Source organism: Micropterus salmoides, unplaced genomic scaffold, assembly GCF_014851395.1.
Source record: "Micropterus salmoides isolate LMB-PRFRI ecotype aquatic unplaced genomic scaffold, ASM1485139v1 Ms_hic_scaffold_18, whole genome shotgun sequence".
NCBI lineage: Eukaryota > Metazoa > Chordata > Actinopteri > Centrarchiformes > Centrarchidae > Micropterus > Micropterus salmoides.
Window position 1 is genome coordinate 8,050,056 of NW_024040928.1, and position 25,972 is coordinate 8,076,027.

Consider the following 25,972-nt stretch of genomic DNA (forward strand, 5'->3'; position numbering starts at 1 on the left):
CCACATGGTCCCCGTGCGCCAGAGGGCTCATTTAGAAAAAAAAGAGCCATTGAATGGGATTTGTGCTAGATGGAATAATATGCTGTGAAAGTCCATTAGGGACTAGCCTAATGAAATTGAAACAGCTTGGTGATCAAATTAGAATCTGTTCGGCAGATATTTAATTTAATGTGCTGCTGAATTCGAGCACTTTCTATTTGGGAGCCCCGGAATGCAACCAGTGCACAGTAAACCATGCGGGGACACAATTCATCCTACATTCTCTCCTACTTTTTAATGTCTGTATTTGCACAAATCCTACCCACTATCTGAAACAAAACAGACGCTAGTGGTTAAGTAAAAATAAATGGAAAAAAGTACAGCACCAGTGTACACCACACACACACAAAAGAAAAATCACAAAGAGACTTTGTCTTTGACCTTTCAGTGTGTTTTCCCGTAGAGAATACCTTCAGTCACAATCACATGCATCGCTGCAGCTGCTTGGTAAAGAGTCATGGGGTGAAATTATTTGAATTGACACACAAAACATTTCAGCTTGTTTGAAGAGGTGCCCTCTGTATTTTGCATGCTCTCCTTAGCCTTGTCTAGGGTAATATGCAAAGCGAAACCACACGGGGAGAAAGGAAGCAGAGAAGTAAAAAAGCAGCTACATATCATCCCAATTAACAAAGCGGATGGTGATTATTGGAGCAAGAGATATAAATTCTAAATAGGGGTGAAGCTGTGCCACAGAGATGTTTTCTAATAAAATGGGATGGACAGAGATGCTCTCTTTTGTGTGGTAGCCATAAACATGTCTTTGAGCGTCGAGCAAAGCTTGGAACACAGTTCATTGAGTGAGGAAAAAAGAGACAGACATACAGGCGACGACAGAGAGAGACGCAGCTTCTCATCCATCTGTTTATATACACATACTATTCTGGGCACGCACTTCCAGGCACAAACAGACGGGCTTGATGAATGTAAACACACAAATGTGCACGTGAACACACATACACAGACACAGCCGGGTGGTTTTTATTTTTATTTTGTCACAGCCCTTGTTTGTCCAATGTTGTCTCTGCACACTGCATTAAAATCAGAGCACTCACGTGCCCGGGAACAAGTGTTATAATGCTAATGCTAATGGGTGGCATCTACAGTAGGCAGTGTTCTGATCCCTCGCCGGCTATGTCAAGTCTGGATGGTGGAGGGCGAAGTAAAAGAAGGGAGGGGTGCTTGTTCCCCAATCACAGGAGATGATGAGGCAGGAAAAAGGGCTTCCTCTGTTCTCTGCCGGGAGGTGGTGGTGGGTGTAGTTGCCAACATTTGCACCTGAGCTAGTTGGATCACCTGAAACACGCTGGCAGCAGAGGGGTGGGTGGTCTGTTGCCAAGGGTAACCTGCCTGGGATCAGGAGTCTACCCTCCATCTCGCTTGCAGAGGTGTCAGGGATGAAGAGGAAAAAAGTGGAAGTGTAGAAGAAAATACACAAGAGGCTATGAGGTGAGGTGGAGAGAGAAAGCTGCAGAAAGATGATTAACTAAGAATGGAGTGCATTAGGCACCCCGTTCCCAACCACACTCATTTTCTTTCTTCTTTCCATTTCTCCCTGTCTTTGATAGACTGCTAAAGAGGAGCTTCATTTTATTCTGATTTGAGATTCATTTAGTTTCAAATCCACCAAGTCTCTCTGTGATAATACCAGTTCGTGGGTCGCTCCCTCCCACTAAGCACTGAAGACACCGATTGCTGCTGTTTAAATTCGCACCATTTGCAGTGTAATTGCTTCAACTTGGAGGGATTACTTTTCAGTAAGAAGATAAAGTGAATCTCCAGTTGCTATGAACACAGTTATATTAGAGATATATTAATGGGGCTTGTGACGTGTACAAAAAAATACCTGTACAACCGACATAAACCAAACTGACCATGTTCACGTCACAGACATTTGTCACTCAAGTACTAAGTAAGTTTGAGGTACCTCCATTTTATTGTATTTTATACTTCTACGTCAGTATATTTTAGAGGGAAATATTGTACATTTTACTCCATAACATTTATTTGACAGGCGTAGTTACTTTTCTGATCAAGATTTGACATAAAGACACATATATTAAGCTTATAAAAGACACTGCATTATTAAAGATGAAACCTTTCAACCTTTCTGGCTTTCAGAAACAGGAATGTCTACTTGGGTCCCCTTGTCATGTTTCACATGTCTGTGAGTTATTAGCAATTCCACCAAAGAGACATTTCCCCGCCTAACTTCCTAGATGGTTTCGGTTAAATTCCTGTTCAGGGTGCAAAAAGGGTCAAATTATCCAATATTCTTACATTAGAGAAAAGTCCAAAAAGATGAATACAAATATGTGTAACACAACATTGATTTTTCTTTCTTTCTGCCCCATTAATCATCTCACAACCCCTCAGATTTATCTTGTGACAGTTTGAGGGTGCGCAACCCCTAGGTTAGGAATCTCTGGACTAAACTACTGATCTATGCAGATCAGATAAAGCAGTTAAAACTAGCTCCATCATGTCATATATAATGTCATATGTAATAATGTATCAGTTAGAATGGATTTCTTTTCTTTTGATACTTTCAGTACATTTTGCTGATAATATTTTTGTACTTTTACTTATGTAAGATATTGAATGCAGGACTATTTTTACAATAATTTCTAGGCACTTTTACTTAAGTAAAGGATCTGAATACTTAGTGACAAGCATGTATCTTTACCCTGCTGTACACCCCGCTGCAACCTCGGGCAGTTATAATCTAATGTATGAATGAACACCTAAATAGGTACACTGCAGCAGTGGAGTCAAAACTGTCCTGCGGCGATGGCTCAGAAGCCACACTGGGCAACATATGCCGTCTCTGTGTGCATGGCTGTCATGTCAGCTTGATACTGGTCAACAGTCCAAGTCTCACTTTGCATTTATTAATTTCCAATTCATGACCATATCCGGTGCATTAGAACTGTGTTAAATCAACCAGAACCACCCCAAACTCCCTGGAATACATGAAAAGATGATGAGCTCTGATGATTGATTAAAGACGTTTTTGAAGCTGAAGGCTGATGGTTCGGCTTTACCCCGCATTATGGAGCAATACTGTATTTAAGTTATCAGAGGGGGATGTATAAATGAGGTAAGATCATTGTTCTCAGTGAAAAGTAAAATTTGGGAGTGTTTTACGCCAGGGTTTTTGGAGATAAGTCAAGCTATCAGACTCCCTGCTGCTCAACAGCATGGGGTATCGCAGCAGCTGTCTAAACGTGTCACTGCTGCTTAGAGTTACTTTAATGTATGTTTTGAGACAGAGAGGTGATGTGGACAAAACAGTGGAGGAAGAAAAACAAGCAACAATAAACAAACAAATAAACTAACAAACAAAAGGAGCCGTGTTCTGGAGTAGAAAAGACAAGAGAGAGGGGATCACTGAAATGGAGACATGAATAGCCAGCACCTAAAATGGCTGAATAAACAGGAGGAAATCTAGGTCGGTCTGTCTCTCCCACTTCAAGGAACGTTGAGGCAAGTGCCCTACTTCTTGAATGCTTTGGACACTTTCAGGGCAAGCTGTTGTCAAACTGGGTCTCCCCAACACTTCTGGATATGTTAAAAAGATCATGAACAACAAAACAATAGTATATTTACATTCACGTCTACTTACATCCTCCCCGCGTGCTCGTCCTTCCTTGTCAATTATTCTCCATAACTATTTTTTCCCTTGCTACTTGGAAAAGGCATTATTTTTCATTAAATTAATTGGCCCAAAAGTAATAAGGCACCAGTCATTTTTAAAGGCAATTTTCTTTTCCATAATATGAAACTGCTAAAAGATAAGTGCATATCAAAGGCTCAGCAGATAGTACTCATTGCTGCTCTCCTCGCTCACAATTAACAGGGCTGCCTGCAGAGAGGAGGCATGAAATCTAGGTGATTGGAATGCAAGGAGATGCCAACGTAATTCTGAGAAACGCCATTAATGTTAATCAGGGGGTCCAAATGACTGACTGTGCCGATGCCTTCATGCATGTTGGAAGCCATGCATACATGCTGATGCGTGTCGCCTGTTGTAAGCATGTCAGAGTGCACAATCAAAGATGCTGATGCGTTTATCATGGCGCGTTTATATGGCTTTTTATGACTCTAATTGAACGGGTGGGAAGATTACTGAAAAATGCTACAGTGGCGTGTGTGCAAATGTGAGTGAATCCTGTGTGCACTTGTATGCATTTCCCCACATAGCAGTACTGTTATTATTAATATTATTTTATTATGCGTCAGAGAGAGAAATATAGATAGGTTTGTTGGCATTTATTATGTATACACACACACACACACACACACACACACACACACACTCATACATATGAATATATATATTCAGTGACAACTTCATAGGTTCACAGAGGGCAGGGAAAGGTGAGCCAGAGAAAGTGACAAATATATTGTCTATCTTGCGAGACAGTGGGAGGTTGTTTTTAAATGTCACAGTGACTCTCAAGGTCTGTCCCAGGTCGGCGTGTGTCGCTGCTCCCGAACAAGACTGCAGGAGACTCATTGCTGCGTCATACACACACACACACACACACACGCTAACAGATACACACACACACATGCCCACGCAATCAGCATCTGCCACCTTTACTTTTCGAAAGTCTCCAGACCCATTGACTTCATACTGCAGTCTGTCTCCGGAAGACGTAGAGACAAGTGCACGCACACTAAGATTTCAATTTAGGGTTATGGTGATGTGTGTGAGAGAAGGTAAACTCAAAGGAGAGGGCTGCCCTGATCTGGAATAGGTTTCCGTTCAAATACAAAGTCAAATTTTCTTGAGGCCTTCCTTCAAGCTTGCCTTCACAGTTTGACCAATGTTTGCAGAGTAACCTACGGAAAAAAAGACAAAGAGCGGTGCAGCCTTGCAAAAACCCAAATAACTGCAGAGGCTTTCAAAGACAGTTTTCCCCTTGCTAATGTCAAGTAAGCAAGCCGCACTCCAAAGGAATTAGGGGAGATAGAAAGATTGTTCATGTGCAAAATTTCAATCAAAAGCCAAAAAACAAATGGGTGACGAATAGTTCAGATAGCTGGTCTGTAAGACCTAAAACATCTTCAACAAGGTGAAAGGAGGAGACTGAGAAAAAGAGAATGAAAACAACACCTCCTGCTGCTCCCTTCTCCATCCGTGTTTGCCACAGTACAGCAAACATTACTCTACTCACTTTTTTCTTTTCACCTCCCAGCTCCTATGGGCCACTAACAAATCCACCCATCCACCATCTTCTTCTTCTTCTTCTTCTTTCCTCAAAGCCATGTGCCAGATGGTAGGGAGACTCTGGGCCAAGTCAGGCACAGTGGGTGTCAGTGGTACTCAACTAATTTGCAACTAATTTATAAACTGTAGCTTAATCAGTAACAATACATCATTATCTATTTCTGTGAAGCTGCAACGATAAACTATAAAAGTCAATTGGCCAACTACTGTGATAATTGATTAATCGTTTTTTATGAATAAATGAGTCAAGATTCTGTGATTCTGGCTTCCCTTAATTGTGAATATTTTCTGGTTTCTTCACTCCTCTATGACAACAAACATCAAAGGACATCATCTTGGGCTTCGGGAAACAATGACCAACATTTGTCACCATTTTCTGACATTTTTTAGACCAAACAAGTAATCTATTCATTGAGAAAATAATAAACAGAATAATAGACTATGAAAATAATCCTTAGTTGCGGTGCTAATATCCTGTATTAATCATTTGAATCTGTAAAGTAACTAAATCTGTCAGATAAAAGTACAATAGTTGCCTTCAAAATGTAGTGGAATAGAAGTATAATGCAGCATAAAATGGAAACACTCAAGTAAAGTACAAGTAGCGCAAAATTGTCCTAAAGTACAGTACTTGAGTAAATGTACTTAGCTACTTTCCACCACTGGTGGGTGTCTGTCATTTTTGGCTCGCTGTTGTGTGAGTTTATCTGTCATAGAAGCTGCCCTTACACCACCGCCCCTGAAGGGAGATTAGACACACTGCACTGACTCTCTCTACCTCTATCTGTTTTTCCTGTCCCTCTGTACCTCCAGCCCTTGTCTGTTGCTCTCTCCCCCATCAACATTCCCTCTCTCCTGCTGTCACTGTCTCTGTCCTCTATCTCATTCTCTCTACGTCTCCCTCCCCTTCCCTCCCGCTATTTGCCAGTGTGCGCTCCACTGAGCCAGTACTGTGAACAGGTTACAGTAGGCGAGAGGGGAGGTCCACCAGGATCAGCCATGCGAGGCACAGATGGGCCTCCTTGTCCATTCAGCAAGACTGTTGACAGATGTTGTAGCATAAAAATGCATGATGTATTTCAATCCTCTCTTCCGCTGTAGTTCACAGCTAAGCGAGGGAAATAATTTCAGATAATGCTTTGTAAAATGCCAAAATAACATGGCTATCGTTGTCAAAATCAATTATTTTTTCCTCCTCAGCCGGTGGTATGTTTTGGGGCAGATTTATGAAAATATAATTGACTTTTTTAAGCTTACCGCCAATAGGAATCCTCTGCAATAGCTTGCAAAAGCCATTTAGGACACAAAAAACTACAAAAACGTCAAAAACCTTATACTTCAGGCAGTTAGACAATAATTGGACAAATGGCAAAACCTCCCAGTTTCCATACAGTAACTGTAGAGTCTGTGGGCACAAGAAGCTCAACTAAACTTAAGCAAAAACATGGATTAATCTCATCCCTGGCAGCACTGCAGACGACATTTTTCATAGAGTGTTATCCAACTTGCGCCATCCCCCAAGTGGCAGCATTGGCACACAAGAGGAGAAGGCCCCTTAGAGGCTTTTCCGAGCAAAAGGCATATGTAATGAGTCATGAGGTCTCTCTTCGCTCCAAATTACATTAATTGCTGTCCAGACAGAAGCCTGCTGGAAAGCAGCCAACACATGTGCAGGTTTGGGCAATTCAACACTGGGTACACTGCAAAACAGTCACATCTAATTTTTCTAAAATGTATGCAATTGCATCATATGTATGTCAAGAATCCCCATTTATCAAAAGGACACGTGAGTGTCTGGCTCAGAGAGAGAGAAAATATGATGAATACTGTATTTTAAAGTGAATCAGCCAAGTGAATGAGCTAGTTAAACCACAAAAGAAAGACGTCATGCCTTTTCTTTTTCTACTTCAGCCGATCTGGCATGTTCCAGCAGAATGTGAATACATTTAAGACAATGTGGGAAGAATGAATTACCCATGTGCCTTCAGCCTTCAAACCAACTTAATCAAAGGAGTCTTGTGAAATTCAGCGGGGGAGGAGAGGGCAGGTTCTGGTGGTTCAAGAGAGCGGTGCTTTCACCCATGTCCATCGTCTTAACATCTGTCACCTCTGTGCTGACTCATACTGTCATGGCCATAGGCTTAGATCTTCCAGAGGTCAGGATGGGTGAGGTGGGATGGGGTAATATCATGATGACATCATCAGGGTTATTTTCTCATACTTGACAAAGCTCCTCCAGAGCATTATACTCTTTTCACTGAATTGTTCTAAACATACCTCCAAAATATCAGTTTTTATCAATAAAATTGGTACCCCTTTACAAATGTCCATTGGAAGGCTCTTGGAATGAACTGAGGTACTAATTGCAGAGAAAAAGAAGACAATGTTCTGACATATGTCCACTCATTATTTTAGGCTAGGAACTAGGAGATTATATAGTTGTTACATACAGTACATGCAGATTATATTTAAGAATTAACAAAACTCAAAGTGAATGAATAGAAGAAAAATCTAAATCAAATTAATATTTGGTCTTCAAAACAGCATCAATTCTCAATAAAGTCTCACGTTAATCTTAACCCATAATTATGTATCCCAATCTATGTGTTGATAACATTTTGTATTAATAATCAGAACCTTCCAATAACTAGTAGTAGTAAAGTTATTAAATAAATGTAGTACAGTAAAAAGTACAATATTTCCCCCTAAAATATAGTGTACACTATAAATGTAGACAATGGACTTAAGTGCAGTACATGAGTAAATGTACTTACTTTCCATCACTGCATACCTATAAGTAGTGATAAAGAAGTGATACATATAAGATTGTTGATTTGGACTGCACTGTAACTGCACTTCTTTGAAAGTCCTAAAATGTTGGAGCTGACAGAGATCCATTTAAAACCTGGTACAGTAAATATTCATTTATCATCCTCCACATCTGTTGAATTGTGTGCTTGCCTGCTTGGCAGCTAGACGTTACTTTGAGATTGTTAAACACCAGGTGAACACTAATGAAAATAATTACCAGAATGCAGTGAGGCTCACGTATTGATTAAATATTTTAGTTCAGGATTAAAAGGTCATTACGCTATTGGTCGACTTGGGCGCCCAGTCAGACTGGATTCTATTGGGAGCCGTGGCCTCTTTGGAGCCAGCTATGACCTAACAGTAAATATGCTGTCAGTGTGTTTCTAAGTGTGCGTGTGTGTGTGTGTGTGTGTGTGTGTGTGTGTGTTTGTGTGTGCTGGAGCACAGAAGGAGTGGTTTGCAGAACTGGAGCTCTCACTAAAAATAGAAAATGTGTCGTCGTCGTCCCCCCCCCCCCAACAATAGAGAGACAGAGGAAATGGCTGAGGGCAATAGAGGAGCAGAACAAGAGAGGTGGAGATGGAAAACTTGGCTGTCATGTCCTTGGCCATCTGCCCTACTGCCTGCCCAGAACGTTTGAGAATCAATAAAACTCCGAGATACACTATAAGTTTCAGTGACTCTGTGCTTATAATAATTCTATATAAGAGACATCCAGTAGGAAATATCTTTTATCCCTATAGATTGGTTTTCTGATGATCCCAGCTTCATAAAAAAGTGAAATGATCGTTTTTGTCTCCTTGTCAATAGAGCTTTGTCATGGTGAGAGTCAATAATGGGAGGATTAAATAAATACAAACCCGCACTCGGTAAAATGCACAGGTACTCACTTTCACATTTTCACTCCATCAGTGAAGGAGCTTCGCACTCAAATTTGATCCCCCTCTTTCTTTATCAGTGAGAGAGAGAAAAAAAACGACTTCTTGCTGGCGCTTAATCCTCCTTGAATACATTTGCAGTGTGTACATATGTGTATTTATGAGTGTGTTTATGAGAGAGCCAATCTTCCACACCGTCGCTGATATTGAAGGCAGAAGACTCTTTTTTTTGGCCTTCTTTCCGCTAGATTTATTTTCTAATGTTGACGTTTATCACTTGAGCAGGCCCGCAATTTATCATCCCCCCCTTCTTGTCGATAATCCGAAAGGGAGTCAATTTGCTAAAATGTGAATCTCTTTCTTTTATCTGGTTTTACTCTCCCCTCCCTCTCTCTCCATCTCTGTCTTCCTATCTGTCTGTTTGTCCTGTGGCGGCTCAGGTGAGAGACGGCAGAGGAGCGCAGAGTGGCTGTAACAGGGTAACGTCGAGCCTTGCGGCAGGATTTGGGAGTGTCTTTGGAGCTGAGATGGCACCTAGCCTTGTGTGTGAGATACACCTCAATCGATTTCAAATCCCTCTGATCTTTCATTAGGTGCTCGTCACAAGCTGTCCCGCTCATCACTCAAGCACACATTTCGTCTAGAGCTGTGTAAATAGAGGAAATTACAAAATGATGCCGCTGCTGACTGAAGTGAAGTGCTTTGACCTCTGAGAACATCTGTCTCCATCTAAGAAAGTGCAGCTACTTAAAGACTGAGGGGTTGTGCTGTTGGGGTCACTGTTGGGCCATACTGCTTCTCCAGTGAATGCACTTCAATGCACTGTGGGAACGTTTTCAGCTGGCATTAGGGACTGGGGTATGAAATTCATACTTTACATGACAGTTATTGCTCCCAGTAATGCTCCATTGTGACATTTTAGGAGGTCCTTTCCCATGAGAAGTTGAATGGATGGTTGGTATCAAGTGCATTCAGCCAGTGGAGAGACTGGTGCAGGACTGGTGCAGGTGGAAGGAAGTGGCTTGAGGAGATATAAAAAGTCAAAGTCCTGAAAGTCACTTCATGTCAGCTAGTCATGGTTCCACTAGCTCCTAAAACTCAGTGCAGTCTCTCATTGAGGGTATCTTTTATCAGTCCTTCTTAAAAAGTGAAACATGTTCCTGGGGTTTACAGTCCATATTCTAAGATAAAATGCTGGCTTCAGGAACTCACTGTTGCTGCTACACGTGGATTTTGTTATCTTCGGACAGAGCCAGGCTAGCTGCTTTCACTTATTTCCAGTCTAAGCTACGCTAACCAGCTGCTGTTTGTAGCCTCATATATAAATACAGAGCATTTACATTTCTCTTTCTTATGTAACTCTCAGCAATAGAGTGAATAAAAATATTTTAACTGTTCATTTAAACAATGATTCATTTATTAGCATACAAAAAATACAGCAGCCATGAAAGTTTTCCAGCACGTCTACCTAGAATACATTTTTTTACACATCCACGATATCCACTAATGCTCTCTTCTAATGTCATTTTCCTAAACTGTTTCAGTTACATTCTGGTTGAGGTTTCCCTTTTGCTCTGTATTTGTCTTCTGGTAACTCCAAAATGGCAAACTCCAAAGCTAGCTAGGGTGCAGCTTCACTGAGAGGACTGTACGGAGTCATAGGGGCTTACCAAGTAACTTATATCTCCAAAATGTGTTGTGTTAAACACAGATGATTTGACAGATGTGTGTGGCAGCTTTGAAGTTGTTGGAAGGCACTTGTGACGCAGCTGGGCTGAACTAATTATTTCTGCCGCTCAGTAGTTCGTAATGTTATTACTTGTCAAATGTATACCAAGGAATGATTAGGAACTAATATCATCAATTTTTGATGACAGAGCAAATAATGTTGTTTAATGACTGAATGAATGAGTAGAGTTCTGAAAAAATTTTTTATAAAATTGCCGCCACTAAAAAGGCCACATTCTGTCCACACCTCTTGGCCTCTACAAGGAGCTTTAGCAGAGACATTTTTCGCACAGCAGCTGAATTCAACCCGACTGACAAACCAGCTACCAGCTCCCAATCTGGCCTTAAGCATGAAAACAATATTGCTGTGGCACTGTAGAAGAAAAAGAAAAAGTGATAAGGAGTGAGAGATAAGAGAGAGAAAGCTGGTAGTGAGTGGTGGAGGGGAGAGGGGTGGCGTCAGAGTGGGACAGAAAGGCTACACATAATTTGGAATTCACAGCCAATGTGCTGAGACCCAATCTGAGCCAAGTTTGTCTCTGATCCTGCTCTGAATTCTAAAATACCCACATCTCTCTATCGCTCTCCCTAACTCCTTTCCTCCCACCTCTTTTTATTCTTTCTCTTTCTCTCATTTTCATTCAGCCTCTTGTATTTGTTCTACTTTTGGACGTACACGGTGCTCTACTCTCTGCCTCTTTCATCTCCTCCTTCTGTCTCTTCATCACTGTGAGAATGGGATTCATGTCCTACCATGAAGCTGTGAAAACACGAGCATCCCCCAGAGGGGTGGTTGTCAGAGAGCAAAGTAGGGAGATGGAGGCACTCTGTTTGTTGGTTCTCATTGAATTTTTCATCTTGATCCATGAAATATAAATCGCTGAGACCAGGGCTAAGGCCATGGACCACATGGGTACATTGTAATAATGTCGCTATGTTTGCCCAACCTCAATAGTTATTACTTGCTGTTGCTGTGCCAGAATGGGTGTGGGAGGGTGATGCATGTGTGTGTGCATGTGTGTGTCAGAGGCTCTGCTACATAATCTGTTCCCCCCGAAGATAACTGACAGGCAGATGTCCCTGAAGACCCTCGTGTCATGTTTGGAGTGTCAGTGCCAGTGTACCGTGATGTGAGAATTTGTTGAAGGAGCCTGTTGAAGTGTGTGTGTGTGTTATGTGTGTGCGTGTGTGTTTATATATGTACGTGGCGGGGGGTGAGAGAATAAGTGAGAGTGAGCGTGTCGGCGGGTGTGTATGGGAGCCAGAAACGTAGAAATAAAGTGGGAGTGCTCATTTGACATGTGTTTTTGTGTATCCATGCATGCGCAATACAAGACGCAAAAAAGGCTTTTGGTGTAATGTGCATTTAAGTGTGTCTGTGCATCTTTTTTTGTGTTTTCAGTTAAGGCAATGGTGCCTGTCGAAGCTGTTAATTAATAATGAACAAAGGCGGTGAACAACCTCCATCCTTGATTATTCTGTGTCAAGTCACGAACGTCAGTGACAATACCTTACCAGAGGAGAATAAACAGTAATATTTAATATCCTTCAGCTAGAAAGTGAGATTTCATTCATTTTTGCGAGAACAGAGTTTTTCTAAAAACGTTGAAGATTTTCTCTGGTTTACTTTATGATCATCTGTTCTAAAGATTGAAGTCCTATAAGAAGTTACAAGTATAAAAATGTCTCATCTATCAATGCAACCCATCCATATTCTTACAACAGCACCTTCAAGGTACTGGGAGAGGTTCACTTTTAAAAAATAACAACACCAAAAGGGATTTGTTCTCCTTTTAAAAAACTAAAACTTAAATGCATTTTTGTTTCTGGTTGTAAGCACTACACACAAGTCTGGCCAACCAGGCAAAGCAGACAACTGCCCCGAGGCCCCAAACTCAACGAGGGCCCAGATTCACTGCATGTCAGGTGGTTGTGGTAATTAATTCATTGCAAATTTGTTTTGTAATGTTGCAATTTGTTTAGGGGCACTGTATCAGAATCTACTTTCAGCATCATTTTAAAATTAAGCGTTTCCGTAATCAGTTCCATTAATTTATTTACTTTGAGCAACAGCAATCCCAAGCCTCATTTTAGCTTGCATAAAAATGAAAGGAAATCCGATAGGCCTTTTCACAGCAGACATTTTGACTTGACCTTGTAGGAAAAGAAATGGTGTTAGGAATAACAATAACAATGTCTCTCTTCTGTTCTAGTGTAAGCCATGACAGTGTAACAGTGAGACAGCATGCACAAAACCAGGACCCTGAAACTGCAACTGCAACATTATTGATTTCATTATTAATGCCTGTGCTTTTCCAATTCTGGAAAAAGAGAGTAGTGATCAAAGACTGGTACTGATATCAGCCGATACCCAGAGTTGTGGAACTGGAATTGGTATCAGGAGAGTAAAAGTTGGATTGGAGTATCCCCAACACAACTTTTTCCTTTATGATCATATAGTGTTTCACAGCTTCTCATGTAGCATGTGAAGGTTTACCTCGCACACACACTCACCAACTGGTAGCTTGTATGCAAGTTAGGATCAGCCTGCTGCGAAAAGCCATTATGTCAACGGTGTCATTGTGCTAATAACCTAGTATTATATATTGACCTGATAAGAAGCATCCTGTGCCAATGATATTCTTGTAATGATAACATTTCATAATGTAAAATAAATACAGTACTGTCTGTTGTATCTCCTGGAAAATCTGAATAATAAACCAGTAGAGATAAAAATTACTCAGAGAAATACTTATTTATCAAAGAAGTTACAACAATGCTGACTGCATGTACAGCATGCAACTAGTTGTGAAAAAAGCTGTGAGGTATATTTTTCCAGCTCTTTATTTCCGTGGGGGGAATCAAATGTGGGAGGTAAGGAAATACAAACTCAAACAAGAAGCTGTAATGTTATCAGAAGCCATGAGCCATAACTGCGATAATATCTATCTTTCCCTGCTGAGGTAGGGTAATTTGATAGAACCAATACATTGCTGGCCATGTACGTGCTGGTGCACACAGGTACACATCAAACATCTTATATTAGGTCTGTGAGGAAGAGTGCGAGAAAGGGAGCGAGGGAGGGAGATGGGGAAACAGACAATGTTAGAAATGAACACATACAGACAGGGAGGAGGCTGACGGATGGATAGGGTGAGACAGCAATCGGTGAACAAATGAATGAATTATGCATCTCTACTGCATTAATTCATTAAAACATACGTGCATTGTACGTGTGCATGTAACCTATGTGAAGGTACAGCATGGTCTGTGCAGTATTAGCATCCAGGGCCATTCATCTCATTCCACATCTTTAGTCTGAGTGTCAGCAGTAGAGTTTTCAATTATCCAGCAGCCGCATCTTTTTCTCCCTGTGAATTAGCACAAGGGGAAAACTCAAGCGAGTAATGGAATCCCGGGTGCTGTTACTTCATTAGAAAACCTGTGCCTGATTGGTTGTCAGTGTATGGTTTGGAGAGAGGGTGAAGATTCGAAATATCTCCAGGGATGGAGATGAATGTGTGTGTTTTAGACATGCTGGCCGAGATTAGATGAAAAAAGATGTGTGCGTGTTAAGACATCTGGGGCATCTGTCAATCCATTTGGAAATGTTTTATAGAGACCATTACTGTTATCACCAAAAAATATGGCTTTTATTTTGATGTTAAAGTGCAAAAAATGTCATCTAATGCGATTTCTGAGTGAAAATTAAAGCTTCTTAACACCTTTCTTATAGAACTTAAAGTTCAAATGCTTGAAATTCTGAAAGCAAACAAACACGTAATAAACTAGATTTTACATCAAGAAAGGTTTATAGTTCAAACTAAAGCAGCTCAGCTTTTACGAGCTTAAATGTCACATTTATCTATAAACAAATTGGAGTTGTCATTTTAATGACTTTGTGTGGAGTGTGGCATATTTTTAAGTTACCTGTTAACAGCAAACGTGTTGCAATAGTTGCAGAGTCATTATCTTGTCAGGAGTCTTGCTGTGATTTCCTCCCTTAATTGGAAACCAAAAGAGCTGCCAGACATGAAACTTGATGGAGCGTTCTCAATTCAGCTTTGCCTGACTCCAGCTTGTCACCTGCAACGTCTCCGCAGAGGTGAGTTCATTTGGACTCACGAATAACCAGACGTCAACTCCCTCGCCTTGCACTACTCTACTGTGGTGTTCAAACAACATGAAAGAGGAACGATAGGGTCTTTCTGGTGGCTGTGCAATGTTACTGTCGTGTCCTGTAATCCAAACCAGGCCAGGGCTCTGGTTGCATGTCATCCTTTTGCCTCTCTCAGTCCTTCCTGTCTCTATATTTGAAGACCACTCTGAATTACACCTCCTAAGACAGTAACTCTACAGCTTTCAAGTACAGGATGCATATCGTTTAATGTATACATTTCGCTGCATCCATAATATCTTAAATATAATTTATTTACCTTCAGATTTCCCCAGCCACAGGTGATTAAAATTGATGATATCCCAGTGACAAGGTTCTCTTCAAAGAAATAGAAGGTACAGATTTTCCTTTAATATCCAGACAATATTGTGACAGTTTTGCTTCAACTCCAACCGTTAATAAAATGTCCTGTCACCAGCATATTTGTCACTGTAAGAGGGTAACATCAATGTCTTTTAAGCAGCACAGTTTCTTAAAGTTTGCGTCGTTAATTGTCCTGTGTATTTGTGGGAACTGCACTTGTAATTACAAAAAAAAGCCAACCTAAATGGTGTGGTAGAAATGAAATTCTGAAGGATTTTGGTGTATGTGTGTGTGTGTGTGTGTGTGTCTTGGGTAATCTTCACCTGCAGTCATGTGCAGTCCCTGGTGAGAGACTGCATGAGTCACAAACAGCACATCTAGCCCACGGCTTAAAGTCTTTCTGTCATGGATTTAAGCTTACACACACGCATTTTAACATGTACCCCCCCCCTCCCATTCAGACACACATTACTACTAATTACTGCAGTATTGCCACAAGCCCCCCTTTCGACTCACCTTTCACTAAAAAGTCACCTGTGATAGAAACATCTTTGATATTCGACAGCTTTAGGTATTTATCTTAGCACTAGATTCTGATTATCATTCAATATATGCAAAATGGAATACCAGCTGCATTCAAGGATGCTTGCCTGTTTTACGCTCTGTATTAGAACTCAGAAATCACATGATCTCATAAATGAAATACCGGCGATGGTAAAATGCCGCGCTCACCTCCGCAAATTATCCCAAATTGCCCCTTAGATTTCAAACCAAGCATGCAGTTGTTCTTAGCCATTAAAATGTAAACACTACAATCAGCATTTTAATTCACGATTGCCAAACAAGCCGTAAGCTAATCACGGAGAGCAGGGAGAGGAGATAATGAAGAAAGCAAAAGAGAGAAGGAGACCAAGGAGGGAGTCAATGATGGCTCTGCATGTTTAAAAAAACACCATGTGTGGCCATTTTTTTCTGTCAGAGCAAACTACAAGCATGGGATACTTAAATCAAAGTCAAGGCCAGTCAAAGACTTTCACGATCTCCTGGTGACGTTTTACAAAAAAAGGAACTTAAGAATATGTACGCAACTTCTGAATATAAAAAATATTTTCCTTATTGTTGACTGTCAGATATTCAGCTACATGATGATTTTATAGTGTGACGTTCGCATTTAGACTTTAGTGTGCTGATTCTAGTAGTGACCTAATAATTGCAAAGGCTAAGTTAATGGCCCTGGGCCTGATACGACCTTTGGTTAGACATATATCCAGAATTGACAGGCGTAACACCTTTAACCTTTTCCTCCGGATTCATTACTAAACGCAAAACGCTGACAGCGAAGACCTGACATCTGTCATTAGAAGTTATTACCTAATGACATTTCGGTGAAGCCTGGAATATCCGCTAATTGTAATAGCACTTCTACCACACATAAAACTCGTAGAGGCAGCAAAGTTGTTTTAGCTACAAATCAAACAAAACCCATATTGTGGTAACCTTCCTAGAGATCCAATATCCCCATGACGACGGAACTGGGGAGTAGCACAGTCTGATGTGGGGGCATTGTTAAAGCATTATCCAGATAGGCACAACAAACATTAGAAGTGAGGTCAGGCAGTAGTTTATTTTCCTCAAGATGTAACCAAATCCACCAGCTTCACTGCTAAATATTCACTCAAGGTCTAATTAATTATTTACTGTTCACCTGTGGCAAGATGTACAGCTATCTTCATTTGGTTTCTGTTCAATAGTGTGTACAGTGTAATTGCGTGAAAAGGGGAACCTTGGAGTGTCATGAATTTTAAGGGTACACTTATTAACATCACTGTGAGAATGGAATGAAACCCGCTCTGTTTGTACACCTTTGGCTGTCAATAAATCATCTGAAATATTAGCAGTGTTACCCACACACAAAAAAACCCAGCCTACACTGTGTTGAGAACATGCTGCTACTCTAAATGAATTGGAGAAATCTCCAGTTGCTTTTTTTTCTATTAATATATTCATTAGCGTCATGAGACTGGAGGAATGGAGACATTCACCGCCCAACGACTCGCAGCCAAATTATAAGAGATACCCTGCCTGGCTAGCTATGCTGTGATATCTAAAAAGCAGAATTAAAAATGCATCGCCTTTTCCTTCCTTTAGAGGTTTCCTGCAATTACTCAGTTAGTTAGGGACGCAGGGAGGCGTTTCCCACATCACCCTCACAAGCTTACGGTACATCTTCATCATTTTCTCTCTATCCGTGCCATTCCACTTCCTTTCTCACCTATGCACACGCATGCAAACACACACATAGTCACTGTATCTCTCTATACTGTAAAGGCAGCTCAAGACTTCCTGTTGTTGGCCCTCATCTTTGCGGAGCAGATGGCTGCTTTCTGCACCACATGGCCAGCACTCAGGAGATGAGGGGAGCTCTTTAAGAAGAAAAAGACTTTCAATCTGCTTTAGCAACTGTAGCTCCTCCTCATCATCACATCTTTTTTCGCATGGCGTCAGCAGCAACCCCCCACCCCAACCACCACCGCTTCCACATAATGCACCTCCTTCGCACTGCTTAGGCGCTATGCATTGATCTAGCTGCTGTTGATGATTATGTTAATACTTGAAGCTTACATAAACGAGTCAAACACAAGGTCGCGGAGTGAGATTATTAAGATGCTGGATGGATGCAGAGTCGACTGGCCAAGAATTCCAACTCGCAGCCCCCCCGTCATGTTTCTCCAACATGTGGGAGCACACTGCATATGTATGGAGAACTGCATTCATTATTCATGCTGGGAGTCAGTTTGAATGGTGGAGAAGTAGGGCTATTCTGGAAGAGGATAGTGAGCAGAAACTTAGACTAGAGGAGTAAGTTATCTTTCATTTTTCTTTTATGGATGTGTACAAGTTTGTACAATTCAGTTGGAGCATGGTGGGCTGAATCTGGCCACAATAAGAAAATCTTGAGGAATGATTCAGAGGTTTGTTTGCGGTCCTCGTCTTGGCCAGCTAAGCCTGTGGTTGTGATGCTAGAAACATATGAGTCCTTATTACACAAAAAAGCTTAGATTAATTTATTGTAATTTATAGGTGCTAAACTGCTAGTTAGTTTATTAGCCTGGAACAGATGTTCCTCTATCCTCTATCTAATTAAATAAATGACTTCAGCAGAATGAATGTGTTATGTAGCTGTTAGTTCTGAATGGACAACGTTAGTACTTACGATGTGCAGCATGATGTAGTCACCCAGACGCGGGGCACTGTCGATGCGGACGAGGATGCCGTCTTTGATGGTCGTGCTAAAGCCCACTGCCAGTCGGTCCGTCCGTGTGCTCGGCCTCTCATTATTAGGCCACGTGTATGTGATCAGACCCCCTCCCTTACCAAAGATATATGTGGTGCCAGCTGTGGAAACAAAAGAAGTAAAAAAGGGCAGGAATTAGATTTGTAGTAGGAGAAACGCAGGCAGATAAAAAGATACAGGGTAAAATTCAGTTCAGTGACAGTATAAACATACTGTAACTACACACTAGGGAGCACGGTGTCGTCAGCAACAAGAGACTTGTCTGACAGAACTAGATCCAAACTACCTCTATTAAGGGCTAAATCTGCTGTAATTCCTTTATAGCTACCTTGCCACTTGTACAATGCAATTGTGTCCAGTTCTATTTTAAGATTTTTAATGGTATTCAGCCACCACTATTTTTTGGGTAGAAGTCAGTAGCTCCCTTGGTGCCGTCTATGACCTATCCAACTCTTAAATATAGTCCCTTTCCAGGGAATAACAGCCAGTATGACCAGAGCCGGATAAGTCTCCCAATCCTCATGTATTATATATGAGACCTGCAACCAAAGAACAAAGGCTGGCACAAGAAAGGAGAGAAGGGGGGAGAAAAAAAATCGAAGAACCTTTGTCGAGTTTAATTTGACAAATGCAATGTAGAAAAAGGGGTCTCAGTACCACTGGGGGTAGAGACGCTCACCTGAATGAAAATTGTTATTACATCAGCCACTATACAGATTGGTGTCAGATTAGAGGCATTGATTGGCTCAACTTTAGCCTTAGCCCTGAGCCAAAGAATCTGTGAAAGTTGTTTGTGGATTTCCTTTTTGTTATCATCATGTGGACCCCCGCCCCCATAAAAAAAGGAAAAAAAGAGAAAAGAAAGAAAAGTTTCATTATTTGGTTGCAGGGCCGGATTCAATTCCAACTTCTGAATATTCCCTAAGGTGCATCTGAATTAAAGCACTGAATCCTTGAGCCGCTTAACCATCTCGTCCACATTTAGGCAAAGATAATCAAGAGATCAAAGGCATTAGACCTACAGCAGATAGACTGGAGGGTGAATCAATATGGGAGATGAAACCAACTCCTGTGGCCTAAGGATAAGGACACCTCAGAGGCTGACAGGGGATTGCTAATGAAGTCTCCGAGTTCTTGCATCAATATATTAATTATTTTTTTTTTCTGCCTCCATCATGCTTCTGCGTCACTTTCTTCCACATCACCTCTCTCCCTCTGTCTACTCCCCCCACCCCCCCATCATTCCTCTCTTTTTATTCACTCCCTCTCCAAGTCACCTGAACATCTGTTTGGCCTTGTGATGGGTGCCCAGCTGTCTCACTGTTTCCCCTATGCAGCGGCCAACAATCTGCTCTGTGGTCCATAATACCCCAGGGACTGCAAGAACATATGGATGAGAGGGAGTAAGAGAGGGAGAGACTCCATCGACCAGATGAGTGTCTCTATTTGCCTTCAGGCGCACAAACAGGTCTGCATTTTACACACCTCAGGTGCCAGCAAGGCAAACCACCAACTAAGGTCGTCTATGTGACATGAAAAATGTCTGAACAAGTGAAGCATCCAGAGCCTCAAACAACTGCTTCACTTCTTGTAACTAATAACCGAACATGGCTGGTTTAACACAGACGCCTCCCTTTGAGATTTCATTTTTTTTCCTGAAGAGAAACAATAAAATCTCTCAATTGCTCTCAATGACATTCCACCAATTGAAGCTGACATCTGCATCATGTATCACCTGCCTAGAATAGCTCATCTCCTCCATGGCATCACGTCTGGCTGGAAACAAGGCCCTGATGCCATGAAGACAGCAGATAGCAGCCTGAAGCCAGGTTGCACCGGATCTGGGCCCTGCTGTCTCATTGCCTCAAAGTTTCTTCTTGCCAAAAGAGTTCAGGCAGACTTGGGATCAGTTTCCCGGCAAACAAGCAAACTTCGCCTATCTCATCTAACACACATTCGTTTTTTTCTGGAGGGGATGACGATGATGAGCAGCAAAGATACAAGCACCCCGGGGAGCCAATTATCACATTGAGGAGATTTGCTTAGTGTTTCAAGAAGACAATGTTCGGCATGAAACACACACAGGCAGCCACACACACACCGACTGACGCACACACACGCACACACAGAGGCAGGCTGACGGAGGCACAAATGCACATCGTGATGCTCAAGTACAAAAGTGTGCAAACTCGTGTGCATACACATAAAAACTCAAAACATGGTGCCTTCTCACATTCAATCACACAAGTGGGTGATTATCTGCACAAGTACAGAGAAGAGAGAGAACCCGAGATCGCCAAAATGTAGCACATTTCCCTATAAACCTGCTGGGTCCAGCCTGCACCGGCTGTATTCCCACTCAGAGAGGAAGTCCACTGCATATCAATTCATTCATTCACTGTGGGCAAAACTATCTAAGTGCAGAATCATTTCTGATACAATTTCAACGGAGAAAAAAAGGACTCTATGAATGGTTAGCAACTGTGAGGAAATGTAATATTGTGGCGGCTAGGCTAAACTCACATGGTCAAGAGTTTCATTCGAATAACTTCACTCAAGCGTGCAGGGAAGTGGCACCAATATAATTGAATTTCAGCAATTTTGCCAGGAGACTGATTAGATGAAAGTGAGGGTAAACAATGGCACATTTGAACTTTTCTAGCACATCTTAGCGTGCATACTCTCAATTACTTCAACTAACACCTCCTTGGGCATTAACCTGGCCACATAACTGTTAATAAGCAATAGTATCTTCAAGGTCTTTTAAAGGGGCATTATGGAGTTTCCAGTGGCCACTAGTGGTGTGGTTCTAAGATTGCAACCAGGTGTGTGCTCGTACGCGTGCTCGCTTGAAGTAATGAGCGAGCATAATCCGAAACACAACCAGTTTCATACAGAAATACCACAATAAACGCAGGAACACCAACATGCAGGCTGTGGCTTTTCTCCAGACATGTTCAGGCTTCAGGTTCTGTTACTTCAACGTTCCCGTCTCAGAGGCAGATCAACACCGGCGCCGTACCTTTCCTTCAGCGCAGCGAGCCGCATATCGACTCAATACTCCCCAAAAAAGGCAGAGTGACAGCGGCTATCGACAGGCATGGAGAACAGACAGAGCTGGAAACTCAGGTAAACTCCCACTGCAATGTTACAGTAATAGTTTTATCAGCTGCAGGTTGAACTAACGTTAAATTTACTGCATTTAGCCGACGTGCTACAGCGTTAGCTCGCCTGCTACTTTTCAGTAACGTTAACCATCTTTACTATCTGTGAATCTGTCACCGGAGGCTCAGCAGTGTCAGCACAGCTACATGTATTGGATGATAATGAAACGGTTTGTGAGCTGGAATGGATATTATAATGAAATTGTGTCACACTTTATAACAGTCAGACCGCAGTAAGTAACTTTATTGTAACTAGTGATAGTGGATGGCTCTTCCTCTGGGTTGTTGTGACCGTTTTGTTGCAGTGTTTTATGTTATGTGGGTCACGTTAGTTACAGTGACTGAGAGGTGGAGAAGCTGTGTACCTGAGTATTGGTAAAACCACAATAAACATAAACTGAATGTTACGAAGAAAACAGCGGCAGGTCCGAGCTACTGTAGTGTTAGCTGGCTGCATCCCTATAGGCTACCTTTTAGTAAACAAATCGCTCCACATTTGCTTTTTGCCGTTACATCCTTTCTTGCAGGCTAAATCAACAGTGGTACACAGGATAGCAACATGGGGCGCATTAGTTGGTGAAGTAATGTGGAAAGCATATAACTTTGCACCGGATAATATTGGCAGCTGCTCGCCGTTAGCCGGCGTGACTGTGTATCTCCAGCTTTACTAATGCTCACTTCGTTCTTACTCAACATCATCTGTACCTGTTTGGTCTGATGGGCTTCAGCACATACACCTTTATTGTTGTTTTGTATCCTTATGTTATGGTGTTAGTGGACTGCATGTCGTTAGCTGCTGTGTTGTCGCTGTAGTCTGAGAGAGGCTCAGGAGCGTGCACAGGGCTTAATCCGACCCGGAGACCTCACATTAAAAGCAGAATAGTGGCTGATGCAAGCAACGGAGAAAAAACCATTTCAAATTTAAATGAAACTGTATCCCTGACATGGACACTGCCATTGTTGCTTACAAGTAACACTAAACAACAGGCAAATAAAAATCATGTTGAAATTATTTTGACAGATATTACATCACATTGGTTGTATATTAGTCACAATTTCAATCAGAAAAAAATTCAGTTCCTGGGATTTGGATATTTCATTTGGCCATATTGCAGATTAAATAATATTTCGATTAATTGTTCAGCACTACGGACATGGTGTAAATGTTATGCCAGTAATCAGCCAAAATGAAGCATCCAATATACATGCCTTTTATGGACATGAAGCCCTGGTGAAAAGCCAACCACAGGGATAACATCATCAAAGGAATCAAATCTACAAACAGATTACTGCACAAGATGTTATGTTGGTGGATTAGAGAGGACTTTCATCTCCATCTTTGAATAATGCAATCTTGCCATGGCCAGTGGGTAGTGAGGGGAGGCCATCTGAAATTGAATTGATCTGACAATCTGAAAGGAATTGTTGGGGACCTCACTTTGTGGGAAACAAAGAAGCAGCCTGCATGTAAAACAAAACAACGGAATAAAGAAGCAGTGTGAGAATCACTCTGTCCATTAATTCACACTTAAGTGAACTGGATTCCATCGTTTCTGTGTAGAGCGAAGGCTAACTTCTGACACGCCGATCGCTCTCCGTCCAAAGTTTATCCAACCGATTCCTCAGCTGCTCCTAGGGTCGGTGCTCTGTTGCACCCGCGACTGCTACATCCTGTTTATTGCTGTGTTTTTGTGCCTGGTAACCTTCCTTTTGTATCGGTACCATGCTGCTGGGCCGTACTTGCTTTGTTCCAGTGTGTTAAGCCAATGACGGCGCTTTATCAAGACTGAAGTCCAGTAACACCACTGCCGAATGAAAGTCTGCTGCTGGTTCTGGCGTAATAAAGTAGCAATTATAGTGTTTTACCACAGTAATTAGGATTTGTGTATTTGTATCTCTGTTACTCCCTGATCCTGCGTGCTGAGTCGAAAGCCATACTTCATCATGACCAAAATCCAGAACCAAGGTCATTGAATGCAAGTTCACTGCTGGGTACTGTGTGATGAATCATTAGTTGCATTGTATTTAGCCACAGCAACCCGGACTTTATATCTTTCTAACCTCCCACACACACCCGGACCCACACACCCCCACACACCCCCACATCCACACACACACCCCAACACACACCCCCACACACACACGCACATATTCTTTAAATGTATCCCCACAAACACATCTGGACCCCACAGCATGTAGCCTAAACACCAGCTGTGCACCCCACCATCTTGGTGAGGACAGGTAGCGTGCTTAAGGTTCGCGGGCCCGTCTGCCATTTTGGATCATTATGTGATGAGCCACCCACATGGCTCTGTTCACCATTTTCCTCGCTCTTCCCCCTCTATTATCCCACACACACCTACTTTTACATGCTCGCCTATTGTTGTATGCTTTGTTTTGCTAAGAATTTTTTAGCTTAAGTTGTTGATCACTGGTCTGTGAATGATGATGATATAGGTGCCTGATTCCAGAGTAGTGCCCAGTATTCTAAAGTAAATTCTTTTAAGATTTAGATTAATTTAGATTAATTAATAACGTTACTAATATTTCTAAAAGATTTTGCTAATAACCAAACCTGCCCCTACCAGATCTCAACAACATAATGACCAACATTGATTTTCTTTGATAGTCAGTAAAATAAAATAAAATGGCTCCTTATGAGCCTTAAAATGTCTGGTTTTAGTTTTGAAATAAAGGCATTGCATTGTCCAGTGTTGTGATTCATTGCATCTGCAGTGTACCTCCATTTAGAGACAAACTGTGCATGAGAGACTAGGTCAAAGCCTTGGCCTCTATTTCGACGAGGTCCCCTGAGGCGTGGGAGTGCAGACAGAAGGTCAGGACACCTGTCTGCAGAACAGAACCGTGTCCTGTCCTTCAGGCCCCCCACGTGACATTACCCAGAGAAAAGTAGAAAAGAAAAAAAAAAAGAGGAGGTATATGGAATCTCACACAGAGCCAGAAATTATGGAAGGTCACCCGTTTCAATACACTTGACTAGCGGGAAAAATCTTGGTGGCGCAAACAAGATCGGCCATCAGGCCACTTATCCACATATAACACTTTCCTCAGTGTATCATGATTAAAAAAATAAAATAAAAGGAAAAACATTTTACATACATTATTTATGGGCATGTTTTCACGCCCTTCTCCCTCTCTTTCACATACACATTTAAACATTTGTACTAGGCAACAATGCTATCTATAAAAGAGCAAAAAGAGCAGCTGCCATGGTGCACATCTGTTATAACTAGGTAATTGGTTGTATTCAGGCTTCACACCATGCTGTGATAAAACCCTCTGTTTAGAGGCAGCTGGTAGAGGACCTACAGTAAAAGACTGGTACTGTCTATGCAGCACTGGCTGCAGCAGTCAAGAGTTTCTTTTGGTTTCTAAGCTGGATGGGGTGAGGAGTGTGTACCTGTGTGTGCATGTGTAAATGGGCAGCCACAAAGTAAAAGGTGCCATTGCCAGCTACCCACGAGGCACAGAACTGCAGTGAGTAAATGCTCTTCTCTGTGTAAGTATGCTCACACACTCAGAGTCATCTGCATAGACATGTATGAGTCTGAACTTGTGCCCACACATCCACAAGCACACACAATTCCTCTCCTTTCTCCTTGATGTGTGTTGTTTATGTGCTTTTATGTCTTTCCCCTTGTTATCTCTTGGGGCTTTCTGCAGTGCTGGCACCCCAGGGGATGGGAAAAGAAGACAAACACAGTTTGATGTGGTCGAATTTTCTGCCATCGGAGAATGAGGAAAATAAAGAGGAGCTTAAAAAAAAAAAAATCCTGAAAGTGAGATGCAAAATGTAATTGCCTCCTCAATCACGTTCAAAAGAACTCTATCATCACAACGCTTTCTCCTGCCGTGTCTCATCCATGGGAATTATTAGGCTTGCTGTCCTTCACATAACTACAATAAGGAATCATTGGCAGAGAAATCGAATTGTGAGATACTGAGCTGTGTAATCACCGGGATTTATCTCCATTTTACAACCTCTTATCATTTCATAATTCATATTTCCAACTGTTGCCTCTTCCCTCTGGGATAGAGTGAGGGACGAGACTGATGATTGAATTCTCTCTCTCTCTCTCTCTCTCTCTCTCCCTCCCTCTCTCTCTGAAACAAGTTTACAGCAAATGGCTAAAACACTATAGATGTCCATGTGCATGCACGTATGCTGTTAGTATTAGACTTTTAATGCATTTCTATGGCATAAACACACAAAATGCACGTTGTATGTGTGCGTGCTGGCCATCTCGTCAGATCTGCGACACCAAACAAAATGCAGAATATGATTGATGAAGGGCAGTGTGTTGTGAAGAATGGCTATGT

The 25,972-nt window shown here is 41.8% G+C and overlaps 1 protein-coding gene across 8 annotated transcripts in view; it reads right to left on the reverse strand.

Annotated features, from left to right (window-relative positions):
• The window catches only part of LOC119909150 (neurexin-3b), a 287,510-nt gene that overhangs the window by 50,722 nt on the left and 210,816 nt on the right, over positions 1-25,972 (reverse strand). For all 8 annotated transcript variants that reach the window (XR_005445387.1, XR_005445385.1, XR_005445386.1 and 5 more), the window contains one exon: positions 18,387-18,568. Coding sequence is in view for 5 of the 8 variants with exons in the window: in XM_038727230.1 (XP_038583158.1) it covers positions 18,387-18,568 (182 nt within the window). In the remaining 3 variants the exon portion in view is untranslated. The remainder of the gene's footprint in view (positions 1-18,386; positions 18,569-25,972) is intronic.